Source organism: Lepus europaeus, chromosome 11 (genome assembly GCF_033115175.1).
Source record: "Lepus europaeus isolate LE1 chromosome 11, mLepTim1.pri, whole genome shotgun sequence".
NCBI classification, from domain to species: Eukaryota; Metazoa; Chordata; class Mammalia; order Lagomorpha; family Leporidae; genus Lepus; species Lepus europaeus.
The window spans coordinates 44,015,570-44,035,971 of NC_084837.1; the positions used below are offsets into that span (position 1 = coordinate 44,015,570).

At 37.4% G+C, this 20,402-nt stretch overlaps 1 protein-coding gene across 1 annotated transcript in view; it reads right to left on the bottom strand.

Moving 5' to 3' along the window:
• Window positions 1-20,402, bottom strand: part of SCFD1 (sec1 family domain containing 1) — a 106,453-nt gene that overhangs the window by 42,618 nt on the left and 43,433 nt on the right. Inside the window, exons 11-14 of the mRNA XM_062205331.1 lie at window positions 18,260-18,399; window positions 15,687-15,777; window positions 14,981-15,054; window positions 13,646-13,727 (exon numbers count right to left, since the gene is read on the bottom strand). Of these exons, the coding sequence (XP_062061315.1) occupies window positions 13,646-13,727; window positions 14,981-15,054; window positions 15,687-15,777; window positions 18,260-18,399 (387 nt within the window). The remainder of the gene's footprint in view (window positions 1-13,645; window positions 13,728-14,980; window positions 15,055-15,686; window positions 15,778-18,259; window positions 18,400-20,402) is intronic.

Here is a 20,402-nt window from a genome sequence, read left to right on the forward strand (position 1 = left end):
TTTGTCAATTAGTATATATTTAATTTTTTGGTAATACATTTAACTTATTATATAGCAAAAGATTAGTTTGTCCAGAGATTTAATACCTGCACGTTTTTTTCAAATTCTTGAAATGAGGGAGAAATCCTAAAAGAAGCTAATTCTATAAATCCAATGATTATTTTCATACAACATGGGTTCAAAGGAGAATACAATTTGAATAAGAGTGACACAGAAAACAGATAATTGGCCGTCACTGTGGTGCAGCGGGTTAAAGCCCTGGCCTGAAGCGCCAGCATCCCATATGGGCGCCGGTTCCAGTCCTGGCTGCTTCACTTCCGATCCAGCTCTCTGCTATGGCCTGGGAAAGCAATAGAAGATGGCCTAAATCTTTGGGCCCCTGCACCCACGTAGGAGACCTGGAAGAAGCTCCTGGCTCCTGGCTTCGGATCGGCACAGCTCTGGCCATTGAGGCCATCTGGGGAGTGAACCAGAGAATGGAAGACCTCTCTCTCTGTAACTCTCTTTCAAATAATAAAATAAATCTTTAAAAAGAAAAAAAAAAAAAGGATACAAATATAACATGAATTAACAAGGCCAAGATAATAACACATTTCTGGTGGTTTTAATGAACATTAAGAATAAATAAGTAAACAGAAAATCAAATGAACTATTTTCATGGAGTGCAGATTATATATATTGAACAGAGACTGAGTTTGAATTTCTCTAAAACCTGTGTAAAAGAGCTTTCTAAGGGAGGAAACTTATTTTAAAAATATTTTTCTCTGAATTTCAGGGTGGGCAATTCGTCTGATGTTTCTTTCACTTTTCAGTATACTGCTTCAGTATTTATATGCTATCCATAAAATCCACAGATTGCATGTTAGACATGTAGCTATGGCCACCGGGTTTGAAAAAAATGAAAAAAGAGTTCTAACACTAATTTGTCCCTTCCCTCATTATAGTGGTCAATTCTTAAGACTCATCTAAGCAGTAAAGGTAGTATATATTTTTTGGGTTTTGAAAATCTATTATCTGGAAACCTTTACCAGAAGACCCCAGACAGAACACCAAAGGAATTTCCCTTTCCTTTCTATAAATGTTGAAGATTGTTCCTTCTCTTTATCATTAGGTTATAAACTTAGACCTTACTATCTTGTTAACTCATACAACTGTTGTCATTGAATTATATTTTAATATTATACCCTTGGCTTTAGTTAAAGTTATCATACAGGCCGGCGCTGCGGCTCAATAGGCTAATCCTCCACCTGCAGCGCCGGCACACCGGGTTCTAGTCCCGGTCGGGGCGCCAGATTCTGTCCCGGTTGCCCCTCTTCCAGGCCAGCTCTCTGCTGTGGCCAGGGAGTGCAGTGGAAGATGGTCCAAGTGCTTGGGCCCTGCACCCCATGGGAGACCAGGAGAGGCACCTGGCTCCTGCCTTCGGATCAGCGCGGTGCGCCGGTTGCAGCGCGCCGGCTGTGGTGGCCATTGGAGGGTGAACCAACAGCAAAGGAAAACCTTTCTCTCTGTCTCTCTCTCTCTCACTATCCACTCTGCCTGTGGGGGGGAAAAAAAGTTATCATACAAAATGGTCACACAAAACCAGTGAGTTTAACTGAAATTAAATATTATATCATTGTATCACTCAGTTGACTCTAGGTAATGGCCAATAGAAGCAATGTCTGTTGTAACGTTAAAGTGTGGAATGTTTTGCTTAGAATAAAAGTCAGAAAAAAATTTCCTTCCTGTGTGATTTCTTCGAATCTAATCACTTCTTTTATAAGTTGGGTACCTAAAAATTCAAAGTCAAATTTGAGAATCAATATTTTAGCTATATAGAAACTATTTAAAAATTTTAAAATATCATTGCTTTCATTGCACGTGCTATTCATGGAAACTACCTTAAATCTGTTTTAGCATAAAAAAAACTACTTAAGCTTTAAATCAACAAATTTATTAAGTTTAAATCTGTAAATCTAATATATTAACCTCTACTAAAATATTTAAATTCTGACTAAAATGATCTATATAATAAAAAATTTAAAGTGTACACAGTGATCTGATCTTTATAGATGACAAGTATTTAAAATACAAGTATAAATGACATTATCATGAATACTGAGGATTGCTTTATTTATATTTTTGTAGATAAAAAAGTTTGTGTGGTACTTATAAACTGTTAGAAATCTAGCCCAGTGCCGCAGCTCCCTAGGCTAATCCTCCGCCTGTGGCACAGGCACACCGGGTTCTAGTCCTGGTTGGGGCACCGGATTCTGTCCTGGTTACTCTACCTTCCAGTCTAGCTCTCTGCTGTGGCCTGGGAGTACAGTGGAGGATGGCCCAAGTGCTTGGGCCCTGCACCCACATGGGAGACCAGAAGGAAGCACCTGGCTCCTGGCTTTGGATTGGTGCAGCGTGCCGGCCGTGGTGGCCATTTTGGGGGTGAACCAACGTAAGGAAGATCTTTCTCTCTGTCTCTCTCTCACTGTCTAACTCTGCCTGTCCACAAAAAAAAAAAAAAAAAAAAAGTCTCATGGCTTTCAGAAAATATCTAGGTTTACTTTATTCACCTAATGTGTTGAACTCTTAAAAGATATACCTAGAAATAGAAAAGTAAGTTAAAGTAAACAAAAGAGAAATATAAAAATCAAAGCAGAAATCAATGAAGTTAAAAATAGGGAACCAATGAAGAAAAATCACAAAAGTCAAAACCTGGTTCTTTGAAAAGATAAATTAATGAACCTTTAGTCAGATTATAACTTAGGAAACTAAGAAACCTAAAAAGACAAGAGAGAAGACGCAAACTACTAATACTAGAAATGAAAGAGTAGCCATCACTACTGATATAACATTAAAAGGAAGAAATAAAGGAATATTTTGAATAACTATACCCACAAACTTGACAATCTAGCTAGAATAAGCCAATTCCTTGAAAGACACAATCTACCAAAACTCTCTTAAGGAGAAAAAGATAATCTGAATATCCAAGTATTTATTTTAAAATTAGTCAATAATAATTAACCAACACACAAAAAAAGCATGAGATCCTTTTGTGTGCACTAATGAATTCCAGCAAACATTTAAAGAAGAAATTATACTAATTATTCACAATCTCTTCTAGAAAACACAGTGTAAATGGTGAGAAACTGTCTTCCTGTTAAAATCAGAAAAAAGGTTAAGACTGTATATTTTTACCACTATTATTGTGCTGGAACCCTTGCCACTGCAATAAACATGAAAAGGAAATAAAAGGTATATAGCTTGGAAAGGAAGAAATAAAACTGTTCTCATTTGCAGATGACATAATTTCTTTATATAAAATTCTAAAGAATTAAAAACAACTCCTGGAACTAATAAGCAATGAGAGAAAGGTTCCAGGCTACAAGGTACTTATAAAAGTTAATGGTTTTCCCATATGCCAGCATGAACAATTGATATTGCAAGCAGAACCATTGAGGTTAGCCCGCCTCCCCCCCAAAAAAAAGGAAGGCCCTCAAATATTTAGGTATAAATGAAGTCAAATTAAGTATGCAAAAGATTTATTATGAAGAAACATACAAAACTAATATGAAACCAAAGAATAAAATAGAAAGACTCAAAATCGTCAAGATATCTGTTCTTCACAATTTGATCCACAAATTCAACATAATCCCAGTGAGATATTCTGTGGATATTGAAGAGCTAATTCTAATTTTATATGGAGAGGTGAGATACCCAGCATAGCCAACACAATATTGAAGGAGAACAAAGCTGGAGGACTACTACCACCTGATATCAGCTTTTATTAGGAAGCTGCAATGATCAAGACAGAACTGACCAGATCAATGGAAGAGAAAAAGAGATCCCAGAGACAGATCCACACAAACATCGTCAAAAGACCATAAGCAATACCATGGAGAAAGGACAGCCTTTTCAAAAACTAGATATCCACATGCAAAGCAAATCAATCTAGACATAAACCTTTCACAAAAAATAATGCAAAATTGATCACAGATCTAAATGGAAAATGGAGAACTACAGAATTCCTAGAAAACAACATAGGAGAAAATCTAGATGACCTTGGCCGTGGAGATGACTTTTTAGACACTACACCAAAGGCATTATCCATGTAAGACGTCTTACCAAAAGAGATATATAGATGGCAAATAAGCACACGAAAAGATGATCACATCACATGTCATCAGGGAAGTGCAAATTAGGGGAAAGAGATACCAGTACACATCTATTACAAAGGCAAAAATCCAGAACACTGACAACACCAAATGCTGGCAAAGCTGTAGAATAGCAGAAACTCATTCACTATTGGTGGGAATGTAAAATGGTAGTCACTGGAGATAGTTTGGCAGTTTCTTACAAAACTAAACATATTTCTACCATAAGACCCAGGAATAATGTGCCTTGGCATATAACCAAATGAGTTGGAAACATATGTTCATGCAAAAACATATATGCAAATATTTCTACCAGACTTATTCATAAATGCCAAAATTCGGAAGTAACCAAGGTGTCCATCAGTAGGTAAATAAGTGGATAAACAAACTGTGGTACATGTATACAAGAGTATTACTAAGGTATAAAAAGAAATGAGCTAACAAGCCACGAAATGATGAAAAAATGATGCTGTACACAGTAAAAAGAGCAGTGGTTGTCAGGGATTTGGGGTGATGGGCAGGCAGAGAGAACAAGGAGGAATGAGCCAATGGAGCACAGGTGATTTTTAGGACACTGAAACTATTCTCTATGATACTATAATGATATAATCTCTATGATACTATACATGTCATTTTAGATTCTTCAAAACCTCCAGAATGCACAATACAGAGAATGAGTCCTAATGGACTTGTGTTAGCAATAGGTATTAATGTTGACTGATCAGCTGTAATTAACTGGTAACAACTAATACAAGGTGCCAATAGAGGAAATGGGCAGGGATGGTGGGTTAGAGTTAGTACTCAATTTCTCACTCATTTTTCTATAAAGCTAAAACTGCTCTAAAAAATAAGAAAGACACATATAAAAGTCCATTAACAAAAAAATAAGACACAGATAAAAACAGAAGGGGGTCAAATCTAATTATATAATCTTGGGAAAATTTTATAGTTTTGAATAACATATTCTCTTACTCATGGATATTATGTAAAATGATGTAAAAAGGAAAAAAATATACAAAGATGATTTTACATGTCTTAAAAATATACTCAGCTTTAGGGGTATCTAGCCTTATCTTTATAATGAATACAGTATACCATAAAAATATATTTGACAGATGGACCTGGAGGACATTATGTTAAGTGAAATAAATGAACTGCAGAAAGACAAAAATGACATAATCTAGAAAAGCTGAATTTAATGGAGAATAGAAGAGTGGTTACTAGAGGCCAAGAGATGGGGGAAATAGGGAGATATTAGTCAAAGGGTACAAACTTTTGGCTATAACAAATAATTTCTGGAGACAATATACATTATGGGCTATTGCTAGTAATGTACCACATCCATGAAATTTGCAAAGAGAGTAGACATTAAGTATTCTCACCACAAAAAAAAAAGATGTTTTAAAAGGTAACTATAGGGGCTGGCACTGTGGTGTAGTGGGTAAAGCCACTGCCTGCAGTGCTAGCATCCCATATGGGTACCAGTTTGAGACCTGGCTGCTCCACTTCTGATTCAGCTCTCTGCTATGGCCTGGGGAAGCAGTAGAAGATGACTTGAGTCTTTGGGCCCCTGCACCCGTGTGGGAGACCTGGAAGAAGCTCCTGTCTTCGGATTGGTTCAGCTCTGGCCCTTGCAGCCCCTTGAGTGAACCAGTGGATGAACAGCTCTTTCTCTCTCTCTCTCTTTGTCTCTCTATAACTCTGCCTTTCAAATAAATAAATAAATCTTTAAAAAAATTTAAAAGGTAATTTAAGAGTTGATGGATATGTTGGCCTGTGATAATTCTACAATGTAAATGTATATCAAAGCATCTTTTGTATACCTTAAATGTATGAAATGTTTTCAATTATACCTCAATAATTCTGAAAAAAATATATTTGTTGGTGTGTATTAATGTTTTCTATTGCAGTTAGTATGTTATGCTAACATCGAAGCTGATTCTTTTTTTTTTTTTTTATATAAATTAATTTATTTGAAAGGCAGAGCTAGAGAGAGGGAGGGAGGGAGGAAGGGAGAGAGAGAGAAAGAGAGAGATCATCCATTCACTGGTTCACTCCCAAGATGGCCACAACAGCCAGGGTTGGGCCAGGTCAAAGCCAGGAGCTTCATTTGAGTCTCTCACATGGGTGGCAGAGACCCAAACACTTGGGCCATTACCCACTGCTTTCCCAGACCATTAGTAGGAAGCTGGATTGGCAGTGGAGCAGCTAGTATATGAACCTGTAACCCATATGGGATGCCAGCATCTCAGGTGAGTTTTTTTTTTTTTTTTTGACAGGCAGAGTGGACAGTGAGAGAGAGACAGACAGAAAGGTCTTCCTTTTTGCCGTTGGTTCACCCTCCAATGGCCGCCGTGGTAGACGCGCTGCGGCCGGCGCACCGCACTGTTCCGATGGCAGGAGCCAGGTGCTTCTCCTGGTCTCCCATGGGGTGCAGGGCCCAAGAACTTGGGCCATCCTCCACTGCACTCCCTGGCCACAGTAGAGAGCTGGCCTGGAAGAGGGGCAACCGGGACAGGATCGGTGCCCCGACCGGGACTAGAACCCGGTGTGCCAGCGCCGCAAGGTGGAGGATTAGCCTACTGAGCCGCGGCGCCGGCTTTAGGTGACAGTTTTACCCACCATGCCACAATGCCAGCCCTGGAAGATGATTCTTGAGGTATTTATCATTACTTCAAAATCATCACCTTTAAAAAAATGTACTGTTTTTAAAAATTTACTTGTTTTATGAAACTTAATTTACAAGTACTAAATTTTCATTTCAAATTTAAGCATATTTCATGAGCACATAAAACCAGAGTGACCATTTTAAAAATGAATGACTAAATACAATAAATGGTCAAATATTTTAGTAAAATAACTGTAGTTCCTTACTGATTTCTATTAAAATATTTTTAAAACATAAGCTATTCCTTTTTTTTTTTTAAAGATTTATTTATTTATTTGAAAGTCAGAGTTACACAGAGAGAGAGAGAGAGACAAATAGAGAGAGAGGTCTTCCATCCACTGGCTCACTCCCCAATTGGCCGCAATGGCCGGCGCTGCATCTATGTGAAGCCAGGAGCTTCCTCCAGGTCGTCCACGTGGGTGCAGGGGCCCAAGGACTTGGGCCATCTTCCATGGCTTTCCTAGGCTTTACCTGCTATGCCATAGTGCCGGCCCCAACTGTAAGTTATTTCTAATCCCATGATTATGCTGAAGGGATTACAATAAAGCAAACCATTATTGGATTTTTGGTGAATTTGTTTTAAGGAAGTACAGCACAGTGGAAAGAGCACAGGACTTAAAAGCACAAATTCAAATTCAGAGTATGCAGTTTCATTTCATCTGCTGTGCAAGTGCACACAAAGAAAGTTTGTTCTCCTTTTAAAAAGGACAAAAACCAGGGCCAGTGCTGCAGCACAGAAGGTTAAGCTGCCGCCTGCACTGCCAGCATCCTATGTGGGCACTGGTTCAAGTCTTGGATGCTCCACTTCCAATCCAGCTCCCTGCTATCTGGTCTGGAAAGGCAGCAGAAGATGGCCAGGTCCTTGGGCCCTTGTGGGAGACCATGTGGGACACCTGGAGGAAGCTCCTGGCTCCTGGCTTCTACCTGGCCCAGTCCCGGCCATTGTGGCCATCTGGGGAGTGAACCAGTGAATGGAAGATAATCTCTCTCACTCTCTTTCTGCTTTTCAAATGAATAAATGGATTTTTTTAAACAAAAAAAGGAAAAAAAACCACATCATATATTCATATTTTTCAGTCAAGGATTGGTTCTGTTTCTCTCAAAACCCTAATACAGGTTATTTGCTTTTTTATTATTGGGTTTTGAGATGTCTTTATTCCTTTGAATTTAATCTTCATGACTATATTAAACTAGATCTTGCTAAATGCCAATGTTTCATCTTTAAAACAGGTGGTAGAGAAGTGAGACCAAAGAGGTGGAGAAATTTTATACTTTAAAAAAAATGATTTCATTTATTTGACAGGTGGAGTGGCAGGGAGAGAGACAGACAGACACACAGAGACAAAGATATCTTCCATCTGGTGGTTCACTCCCAAAGGCCACAACAGTCAGGGCTGGACTAGGTCCAAGCCAGGAACCGTTTAGAACTTCATCCAAGTCTCCCTTCAGGATAGCAGGGGGCCATGTACTCGGGGGCTATCTTCTGCTGCTTTCCCAGGTGCATTAACAGGGAGATGGAGTGGGAAGCGAAGCAGCTGGAATTTGAACCAGTGCTCCAATTAGGAAGCTGGCAAGGCAAATAGAGGTTTAACCCACTGCTCAACAACATCAGACCCCAATTTCATATTTTATTTTTTAGATATGGAAGTAGTCTCCAGAAATTCATAGTGATGAAGGAGGTGAAGGATATTCCACTCACGCAAGAACTATCTATAATCAAACATGAAGTGAAGAAGAGTTCTTTAGGTTCTGAAAGTGGCTCATCTGAGATAAGAAGTAGTAAAAGACTGACAGCTTGTCTGTTGGGGACTTTCTGCTGAAGAATGTATTTTTCTCTATCTTGGAGAAGAGACACAAAGGTCACGGAATGATTACTTGGTAAGTATGGTGAACAAGAGGTCATCTCAAACAGATAAGACAGAGTCTGTTGAAGAAACCTGAGATTCCCAGCACAGTTAAACAACCCCTAATGTGAACAGGAGCATTAGCGGGCAGCTATGGTCAACTAATCAAAGTCAATTAGTAAAGACTGATTAAAAAAAAGTGTGTTGTAATACATACACTTCAAACTTTGCCTTTTAACACACAACTTAAAATACATGAGTGTGTGTCAGTCACTGATGTAGGCTCAAGACCTTTTCTTTGAGTTCAGAATTTTTCACTAACTGAAACATTTTTTCTTCTTTGCATTAAGCACACAGGTCAGGAATTGCCTAAGATTTCCAGGGTCAGTTTCTTTGGGATGGGAAAAAAAACCTTAAACACATTTGCAAAGCAATCTAAGTACTATATGGTATTTTCTGAGATTTTTCCAATCTTACAGTGAGGCTTTCTCTACTCATACTTAATTCAAACAATATTTAAATTACCATCTTCACTGAGTTAAGATGTGTTATCTAGTTTGATAGAAACCATCCTCTTTTCATATTCAAACAAGAGACATAAACAGGTTGGCATCAAATACAAATAATTCCCTGGTAAACAAAATAGCCTAACCCATGAGAGCAGAAAAGGGCACTGGCATAACAGTAAGGCATGCTAGCTCCAGGCTGACAACATGTTAATAACGTGGCCATTTGGCCAGCGCCGTGGCTCAACAGGCTAATCCTCCACCTAGTGGCACCGGCACACTGGGTTCTAGTCCTGGTTGGGGCGCCGGATTCTGTCCCGGTTGCCCCTCTTCCAGGCCAGCTCTCTGCTGTGGCCAGGGAGTGCAGTGGAGGATGGCCCAAGTCCTTGGGCCCTGCACCCCATGGGAGACCAGGAGAAGCACCTGGCTCCTGGCTTCGGAACAGCGCGGTGCGCTGGCCGCAGCGCGCCAGCCGCGGCGGCCACTGGAGGGTGAACCAATGGCAAAAGGAAGACCTTTCTCTCTGCCTCTCACTAGCCACTCTGCCTGTCAAAAAAAAAAAAAAAAAAAAAAAAAACAAAAAAACAAAAAACAAAAACAAAAAACGTGGCCATCAGTCACTATGTTTTAAAAAGAGAATAAAAGGCATAGGTTAAAAAAAAAAAGTTTGTGGATTAAGCAGAGCTCAATTAGAGGGTTTTTATTTCGTTTGCAAAGCTCACTTTCTCCTAAGAAAGGTAAAGCAATTAAACCAAAGAAAAACTAGTCTCCAGGAGAAAGGATTCTAGTTAAAGGTTGCACTGCCAGCCAAGGGTAAGGCTTAGAGTACAGACCTCATTACCTGATCAGATGACGTCTTTAGAGTCAATTCACCCTCTTAACTTCCTCAACAAGAATAAGCAACACAAAACTGAGGATCCTGTGAACAACTGAGCCTTGTTCCACACCGCTCATTCTTTGCCATGTACGTGAGGATTGGGTATTCAGATATTAGAGCTCTTGTAGGTAGGAGCATTAGGAACAAGAGCACATGATGCCATTTCTATCTTTCATCTATTATGCCTTATAAGGAGGCTTCTTTCCCTTCTCTGATGTATCTTGTGCTAAAGAGTATTATTTCAGTTTGACTATACAGAGTAATTAAAACAGGCTGTCTACAAATTATAAGTAATCCCAGAAGCCCTTCTTCAACAACCAGCAGGTGGGAGAAGTTACATGTGCCTCAGAAACAAACAAAAAAAACTGCTAAAGAAAAAGGTTTAAAAAAATAGGTTGCCCAAAACAAATGAGTATTTCATATTTTACTTTGTAATTTATTAAACCAAGCTAACTACCCAAGTCACTGAAATCCTTAGAATATCCACAGCCAGCGCTGTGGCTCACAACAGGCTAATCCTCCGCCTAGCGGCGCCAGCACACCGGGTTCTAGTCCCGGTTGGGGCGCCGGATTCTGTCCCGGTTGCCCCTCTTCCAGGCCAGCTCTCTGCTGTGGCCAGGGAGTGCAGTGGAGGATGGCCCAAGTGCTTGGGCCCTGCACCCCATGGGAGACCAGGAGAAGCAACTGGCTCCTGGCTTTGGATCAGCGCGGTGCACCGGCAGCAGCGTGCCGGCCGCGGCTATTGGAGGGTGAACCAACGGCAAAGGAAGACCTTTCTGTCTGTCTCTCTCTCTCACTGTCCACTCTGCCTGTCCAAAAAAAAAAAATATATATATATATATATTCATAAACTTAAATGGTAATGTTTGTAAAAATGAGGCAAACTGGTATGCTGTTTCTAGCTTTCTAATTGTGAGATAATTGTAGGTCTTCCAAAGAGATTAATCTCCTCTAAAGGTGTTCTGCTTTAGAAAATGATCTAAGGAAATATAAGCAGCTATAATCTAAAATCCCACAAGAGGAAATATGCAAAACCGCACTGAAGACAAATACCAAGACACAAGCTCTGAGATCTCTACATAAAGACACATTATTCTTGCAAATAAAAATATTTACTGTTTAGGTAAATAAATGTTTACAAAGAAGCTCAGATGGTCAAGAAATTTTGGTGACAAGAGCAAGGGAACATAGAGAAATAGCATACATATGTATATGTAAATTTTTATGTATTTATTTGAAAGGTGCAGAGAGAGAGAGATCTTCCAACTGCTAATTTACTCCCCAAATACTTGCAACAGCCAGGGCTGAGCCAAACCAAATTCAGGAACTGAAACTCAACCCAGGTCTCCCATGTGGGTGGCAAGGACCCAACTACCTGAGCCATCAACTGCTGCCTCCTAAGGTATACTTTAGCAGCAAGCTGGAATCAGAAGAGGAGCCTGGACTTGAACCCAGGCACTTTGATATAGGAGTAGGTATCCCAATGGTGTCTTAACTGCTGTAACAAACGCTTGTCCCAAACTCCTACCTTTTTGATCCCATATTCTGTCACTTGTTCTCTTCTTAAAAAAGCACATTAATCTTTTTGTGGGCCCTCAAATACATCAAATTTGTTTGTCTTACGACCTTAAACTTATTGTTCCCTCTTCCTAAAATAGTTGACCTGAGGTTTTGTTTTGTTTTTTTTTTTTTTTTTTACTTCTGGCTCCACCTTATGATTTAGATTTCCCTAACAACTTACTATAGAGTGGATCTTACAGGCATCACACTACCCTGTTTTCTGTTGTTCTTATATCACCTAAATGCCTGGAGTTACCTTTTCCCTAATTTGTTTACTCTGTTCATTGTCACCATAATGTAAGCCCCAAGGCCACTATACAGATACTATAGTATCTCCAGGGCCCAGCACAATATACATAGTCACTCAATAAACAGACGTGGATAAGTAAATTACCTTAACCAAAATTTTCTCAAACCATAAGCTAGAGTATCCAACCTTTTGCTATAGAGCATATTCATATAAATTTTTAAGAGAATGATTCTTATAAAGTTTCATGAATAAGGTGAGATTGTGCTTTCCACAGGTACAATCATCAGTTACTTTGGGCTATACAACTGAGGTTTGTAGCAGGAGCTGACCTTAGCATTTTCTTAGTTTTACAGCTGTGAAAATCACGGTCAGAAAGTAAAATCTAAGCATAGACAATAATAAACTTCTAAAAAAAACCTATACATCAAAGAAAACCCAAAGAACAGTTTGAGTCTCAAAGCACACACACACAGGCCTAAAAACAATTACCATAACTACTTAGAGTTTGTTTTTAATTGTCTGTTTACATGTACCACCTAGCACACAGCAAGCACTCAAAAAATGTATGCTAGATGGATCATAAGGTCCTAATTACATAATTATAGATTAAAAAATATACACTAGAACCTATATTTTGTTTCTTTTAGGGTAATAAATCATTAACACTAGGTCCACAGTCTTCATATTTAGCCTTGTAAGCAAAGCCTTTTTTCTGCTACTAAAGGATATTCTTAATAAAGCTCCCTCCTGTATTTCACATGGAAGGGTGTGTAGCTGTGAGTGTATGTTACTTCCACAGGAGCCAATGACCTCAGGTAAATAACAAACCTAAACAGCCTTTTAACATTTTACACATGTGCTACATATGAAAGAGAAAATATGAACAGCAGAATCATCTACAGACTGCACAACTGAGTTGATATTTCTGTATGTACCTGAAAATATCAAGTATCAACATCACGATATGAAACCAAGAAAAAAAGTAGGTTGTCAGCTTAAGAGAATGATATAATTTAAATTCAACGTAGTACAGTGCAGATTATCAATCTATAATAGCTCCATTCTAATGCTTTATGGCTTTTTAAACGATTAAAAAGTAAAATGCTAAGTTCCTTCTTCATAAATCTAAGGTGCTAATATCTTTGACATGCAGCAATTATGTTCAGCTTTTTAAGCAGGAGCCAGTAATAACTAATCCTTCACATATGGTCAATTTGCCATTGGGATTCAGCACTACATCCTGGGAACAAATGACAGAATACTGAAAGTCTGATTATAAATAAGCTGCTGGGGGATTCATGAATGAAGCAATGAGAAAAAGAACTATGATAACAACATATGGGAGCCCCAATATATTTGCTGTAAAAATCACAATTCAACGAGAGACAGTAAGAAGCTTTAATGTTAACAGATTCATCTAAAACTAAAAAGTTTAGAACCAAGTCACATAAATGAGGTAATGCTATTAATGGATATTTTAGACAGAACCATAATTCTCAATCTGCATTACTGATAGAAGCCTATTATTAAAAGAGTAACATTTACAGAGACACAGTGGCAACAGAATAGAAATATCACTGATTCTGACCTCTAGTTACTAAACATGTAACCCTGGGCAACTCAATTATCTTTCTGGATTGGTAAACTTCCTCATTTGCAAATAAATGAACATAATACTGCTGCCTTCTAAATTATACTTCATGATGTTACAGTGAGGGCTCAAGGAGATAATAACTATGAAAGCATCATACAAAGTATAAAACCCTATACAAATACAAGTCATGCTGTGGTAGAAAAAAGTTAAACTTACCTTTATGTGTTCTAAAACAGCAGTGGCGACATTTGTATGGAGATCGATAAGCCGTTTCTTTTCAAGGAGCTCTGGTAAAGAACTATAAGAATAAAAAAATTAACAATAAACCATTAGATTTGCTAAGACAATGATAGACTTTAAAAGTCCAGGACCGGGTGTTTCCTCTGAGAAAACTCAGAACATTGAAACAGCAACAAAATGATAAAGTGAAACTAACAACTGATTAAATCTCTAGGTTTGAAAACACAGTACTACCATACTTAATGCTTATTTTAAAATAATCTTGCTCCCAAATATCATTATTTCTACTCTTTCACTTTCTCTAAAGTTTGGAGGTTTAGAATAAGGTCAGGTTAATGGAAACATGCTTTTGACTATTTTTTAAGTTAGAAAAATGTCTGTGAGACTCCCAAATGCTAGTTTACTCCCCAGGTGCCCTCAACTAAGCCAAGAACTCAATTCAGGTCTCCACTGCAGGTGAGCAGGAACCCAACTATTTGAGCCATCACTGTTGCCTCCCAGCATTCACATTAGCAGGAAGTTGGACTCAGTAGCTGGAACCACAGGCTGAATCCAGGTACTCTCTCATGGGGATGCAGCAGACCTAATGGCTAAGGCAAACACTGGCTCCTACCTATGTTTTGAAAACATGTTTCCTTCCTCTTCCTTGATGGCATTCAAAGTATAAAAACTACTACTTAACCTTCAATGAAGAAAATACAGTACTACTAATAAAATTAATAATGTGTCCTATTTTATCAATACTTTTTCCTAGTAAAATTATTCCCATTACATATTTATAACAGGTGAAATAAGCAAATAATCATCTACACAGCAGGGACTTAAATGAGCTTGAACATGTCAAATGCAAAAATTTAACTCTTTTTAAACTCAGTGGTGTATTTGCTATTACCTACTATTTTTCTTTTTCTTTTTTTTTAATTTGACAGGCAGTGTTAGTGAGAGAGACAGAGAGAAAGTTCTTCCCTCCATTGGTTCACCCCCCAAATGGCCATCACACTGCGCCAATCCGAAGCCAGGAGGCAGGTGCTTCCTCCTGGTCTCCCATGTGGGTGCAGGGGCCCAAGCACTTGGGCCATCCTCCAATGCCTTCCTGGGCCACAGCAGAGAGCTGGACTGGAAGAGGGGCAACCCGGACTAGAACCCGGCACCCATATGGGATGCCGGCGCTGCAGGCAGAGGATTAACCAAGTGAGCCACGGCCCTGGCCCCCCTGCTATTTCTTATTATTAAAAAAATTAGCCAATCTTTTAACCTCAAAGGAAATGTTATGAAGAGAAAGACTTTAAGGCAGAAATACTGCTTACTTACCTAACAGCTGATGTTAGCTTGGCAGTATTGTCAGAAAGCATACTTATGGCTCCTTCATCTTCCCCTTCTAGTCCCTGGGGAAGCAACAAAACAAAACAAAACAAAACAAAACAAAACAAAACAAAACCACAAACATACAAAAAAACCAGTCTTAGTAACTACTCATATTTTTAGGCCCATTCATAAAAATCAACACATTCCTATGGCTACCCATCAAAACACGATTTAGTTCACCTAGAATAACAATTCTTCTCCGATGAATAAGCACATATATTTTTGTTACAGAAAATTTCTAGTTACCACCAGTCTGATAAATGGTCAGATGACTAAATATAGGAATAGCTGGCATTTTCTGGTTAGGAAACAGGCCCAGAGACTTGCCATAGGTCACACAGCAATTAACAGTAGAGGGGAAATTTGAGGCTAGATCAACGCATGGTCGAATGAGCAGCACTGGAACATATATCTCTAAGATGAAGGCACTTATATATAGTTTTTCACATAATAAATTCATATTTTTTCTAAAGGTTTTTACTTTCCTCAATATTTACATTTCTTTTTGAAAAAGACAGAGAATATTTATTAAAATATTAAAATAATAAATGCCCTTGAATTTGTATGAGGAAAAAAAAAGAAGTAAACCTCTTTACTGCTCCAGATCCCCTTCCTCTGCCTTATAATTCCTAGAAAGCAAGCAGAACCTTACCATAATACTTTTAAGTCGTTTGACTTCATCTTCCTGTGCTCTGTAAGATTCTAGTTCTTGCTGAACTGATTCTGCAACTTCTGGGAACGGACTAAAATGGTATTATACAAGAGGAACTGTGAGAGTGACATCAAAAGATGGATTTTTGTGTTAATTCTAAAATATATACAATGAAGATTTATTAGGACTTCACATACTTATTAGGATTTGAATATTTTATGTACAACAAAGGCAGAAACACTAATTATACAACCATATGTCTTTCTGATACCTATTTATATAACAAATGCTGTTTTCTCTAAAATGTTATCATAATACTTATAAATCTAAGCAACTTTAAATTTCACTTCTATTCTTTCCATTAAAGTTATCAGATTTTCTATCTACTTATATTCTGGCAAAGTCAAATATCTGTGATTGAAAACCAAAGGAATGCAAGTCATGGCACAACATGAACCCAACATTACCCCCACCTAAATAAATTAATCAAAGGGTCTATGTGACTACAAGATTGACATTTACAGAGTACCACCTATAAGTAACTGTGAAAGACAAATATTGTAACTCAGTACTCTTAATAGCCCTACTAGGAAAAGCAGCACTTGGCCATGGTTGGGTGGGTTTAAAGCCTGGGGTCTCCTCCAGGCCGGTGCAGGTTGGCAGCGGCTCACACAGACTCCGCACACAGCTGCTCTGCAATCACTGAGTAGCTCAGGTAGGAAGTGTCACACAGCACTCGTCGTGAGATTCTCCATAAATTTCTAGATCATGAAATGCCTGTTAAAATGAGTGTGCTTTGGTCCACAGCCTTAGAGGAGGCCAGAAACTTTTCTCCTTCAAGAAAGGAAAGGTCATGTCTCATTAGCAGTGAAACCAAAACGTTTCCCTCTTTCCTCAGCTCTGACACCTGAAAATACCCCACTTGTGATTAGTACACTTCAGCCAGTGGAGACTGGCAGGAAAGAGGAGTTCAGACAGGATTCTGAGGAACAAAGTCCAATTTTACCTGCCAACCCTAGGCACTTAACCCTGGCTCCAGCAGAGTCTATGTTGGCAAAAAAAAAAAAACAAAAAACAAAAACAAAAACAAAAAAAAACAGGACTGAGGCCTCAGCACTGCACGGGGGAGTCAAAAAGCCCTTGTTTCTTTCACGATGAGGGAAACCATGTTTGCAGGAAAGCTCTTACCCTCTCAGGGCCCTAGCTTCATCTGTAAACTGTGCTTTAAACTAAATGATCCTCAATCTCTCTAATATCTTTAGGCTTTAGAGCTAACAGAAAATCACAGCTCTTGTTTGTTGAATGCTTACTATGCTACTATCTCATCTAATCTTAACCAGTCTATTGAGGTAAGTACTATAATACTTATGACTACACACTTTGGCATCTGCCAGAACTGGGTTCTAGCCTCAACTCTACCAATGAAAGATGAACGACTTTAGGCAAATTATTTCTTTATATTCATCATCTCATAATACCTTCAAAACAATCTTCTAAAATACGGCAATGGGTAGATAAGGGCAATAGGTAGAATTATCATATTCCCATTTTATTGATGAGGAAACTGAACCTCAGAGACATTTAAGTCACTTGTTGAATTCTATGCTGTCTCCTAATGTCCTCTGTGCTCATATTTTCATTATAGTATGATATGCAGAGTAAGGGGACTATTCCTGTTTATCAATGTACAATTAAAGTTCATACTATTCAGCTGACCGCTTATCCTGTTCCTAGACATGGTTTAAATACTTAATATTGCCATGTTTAAATAAATATGCAGAGAAAGTCAAGTCTTTGTTATGGTAATATGATTTTCTGTTTAAAAAAACTATTTTAAAAGTCTATCAGTAAAAGAAAGATAAAACATATTTTTAAAAATCCCAACATGCTGAATCAAGTCTATATCTACTTCTCCTCCTTAAACATAAACGTAAAATAATGCCAAGAAAAGCTATATCAAAACACAAATGTGTGTGTACTTTTTCAAGCCTCCTGTATACCAGACATATGTATACACCTGAAATATTAAAAATAATGTATATCCTTAATTGGATATATTCTGGATACAGAATTCTTCTCTGAAGAATGATTCTTTCTTTGTTTACAATGATTTCTCTAGCCATTATGAGCACTAGGGAACTTTTATAGCAGTTATTGAGCCCATGAAGTGTCCTAAACCTGAAGGGAACATAACACCACATGGGATACATACTCTGCCTACAGTAAGTCACGTGGCAGTTACAACAATTTTCTCAATTATTATTCTGAATGTACTTTGAATTAACATCTGGGCTTCAGGCTTAGGTACTCTTTTCACAGATGTATAAAATGGAGTTTGCATTAAGGCAAATGTGGAACAAAAAGGAAAAATCCCACCCCAAAGGTTCCCTAAAACAAAAACCCATTTCAATGAAAGGCACAAATAAGTTTAGAAAGACTATCTGTACAATCTGCAAAATCATATGGGATGAGCATAGTTGAAAGAGAAGTGGCTGCTACAAAGCAACAATGAATAAAAACACAGGAATCAGAACGTAAAAGACACTTATCTATTTGCTATTTTTCTTATTTACCTTCCTTTATGTTTCTGCCAAAATTTATCAACTGGAGTTAAATCATAAGACTTTTTGCTTTTTCTCTTTGGTCTAGCACCAGCTGGAGAGTTTTCCACTCCTGAAGATTCTTCCAGATTAACTCTGTTTAAGTGGAAATCCTAGGAGAAAGTAATCCTGCTTTAAAAAATCATGTTTTGAGTTTAAGAGCCATAACATTTCCAAGAGTATGGAAGATAATGAACATAGATTCTTGCTTTCTAACTTCGGCAAGGACACAATGCAGCTATAAAATGTAAAAAACCTCCTTCCAATCTTTTGTTACAAATCAATGCACTTTTAACTGTTTATGGAAGTACTATATGTGTATGATTAAAATTTCAAACAGAAAAAAAATTAAAGTTCTTGTGAATCCTAGAAAAATATTTATATACTTATATATTTACACTAGTATATATATAATTTAAATTTTACATTAAACTTAGGTTAATATCTTAAAATTAGGTTAATATTAGCTTTTTTTAATACATATTTCTTCCATTAATAATTATTTTAGAGCCCTTTTAATATCAGTATGTAGGTCTATTTCACTTTTATCATGGCTAAATACCCAATGTTTGGCTGAATCAATTTATATGAGTAGGCCTCTTGCTACTTCATTATTTCTAGCAACACACATAATCCTAAAAATAACTTTAAACTCTTCAAGAGTTTTATAATTCTGATGTGTTACTTGATAGTTAGATTGCATTTTAAAAATAATTTGTAATAGAAGCTACAATAATAACAGCACTTCTTTTCACATAAGTCCTGAAAGCCAATCAGACCAGGGGTAGCTAATCTTTTATGCTTAGGACTGTTTTTTAATTTTTCGCTCTTTCTCAAAATATAAACACACAACAAGAAACAAGCAAAAGTATAAGGGTACCTCAGAGTTTGTGCAAAAGTGAAATTAAAAGATGAGTTTACTTTGGTATAATATTTTTTTTGAAATCAATGTATATTTTCATAATACTCATTTTCCCTTAATGTTTTGAAGAGTCCTCATAAATTAATATCTTTTCTATCTTTTCCTCCCTTTCCTACATTGGCTCTGTGGGTTTTCTCATAATAGCTGTGTTTTATGGTTCAGTTCTACTGAAGAACAGCGATTTACAAAGAAAATATGGCTATCATTAAGTAAGTAAATGATGAGCTGGAAAGAAAGTATATGAAGAAATTATCAATGATAAAATACAGTTAGCTTGGTTCTAAGATTTTTGTACATATTTTAAATTAATTATTCTAGATCTTAGCAAATTAAATATTCCAAATACAATTTAAAATCATCTAGATAAAATAAAATCATCAATACTGACCCCAGACCCTCAAAATATAACCTGTAACTTTCTCATTAAAATCCTTCATAAAAAGGTTTCTTTGTTCTTTTCCCCTTTGACATAAAAAATATGAAAATATAGATGTCTAGATGCCATAGTGGGAGTAACAGGTCTATTTTCTGTCAGATAAATTAAAAGAGCGACAAGGCAGCCTTCTCTTAATGATGTATTAAAGCCTACCAAAGAGGAAAACAATCACAGAAAGAATAGCTTTTATGTACAAGGCACTATTTTTAGTATTTTACATTAAATCATTTAATCCTTATAACCATCTTATTATAACAACTATAATAAACCTTAGGAGAAATAACAAAATTCCCATTTCAAAGATGAAAAAAATTGAGGCGTACAGAAATAAGTTTCTTGTCGAAGGTTACACAAAAATATATGGTAGAATGAAGATTAAAACCTAGGAAATCTGACTTTAGGAGCACTGCTTTTGAGCATTATATTTTAATTCTATTGTAGAAAGAATTCCATTGCAGAAAGAAAGAATGACATACCATCACTTGAAATTCTCTGTAATGTATAACATGTGTAGCCTTCTGCGGTACAGGTAGTCTAAAGATTAGAGAGTCACAAAAACATGGCTGGGTGACAAAGAATATACTATGCTGTATTTTAACCTGTTAAGACTGTCTTTCAGTAGATTCCTCAGGTTATCATATAGCAAAATATCAGTAACCTCTCTGAATTCCTGTTTCCCAACCTCCATTTCTAAACCTCAGTTTGCACAACAAATCATCTGTATAGGAAGAAAGTAAAAATAACACAACTGTGGAAAA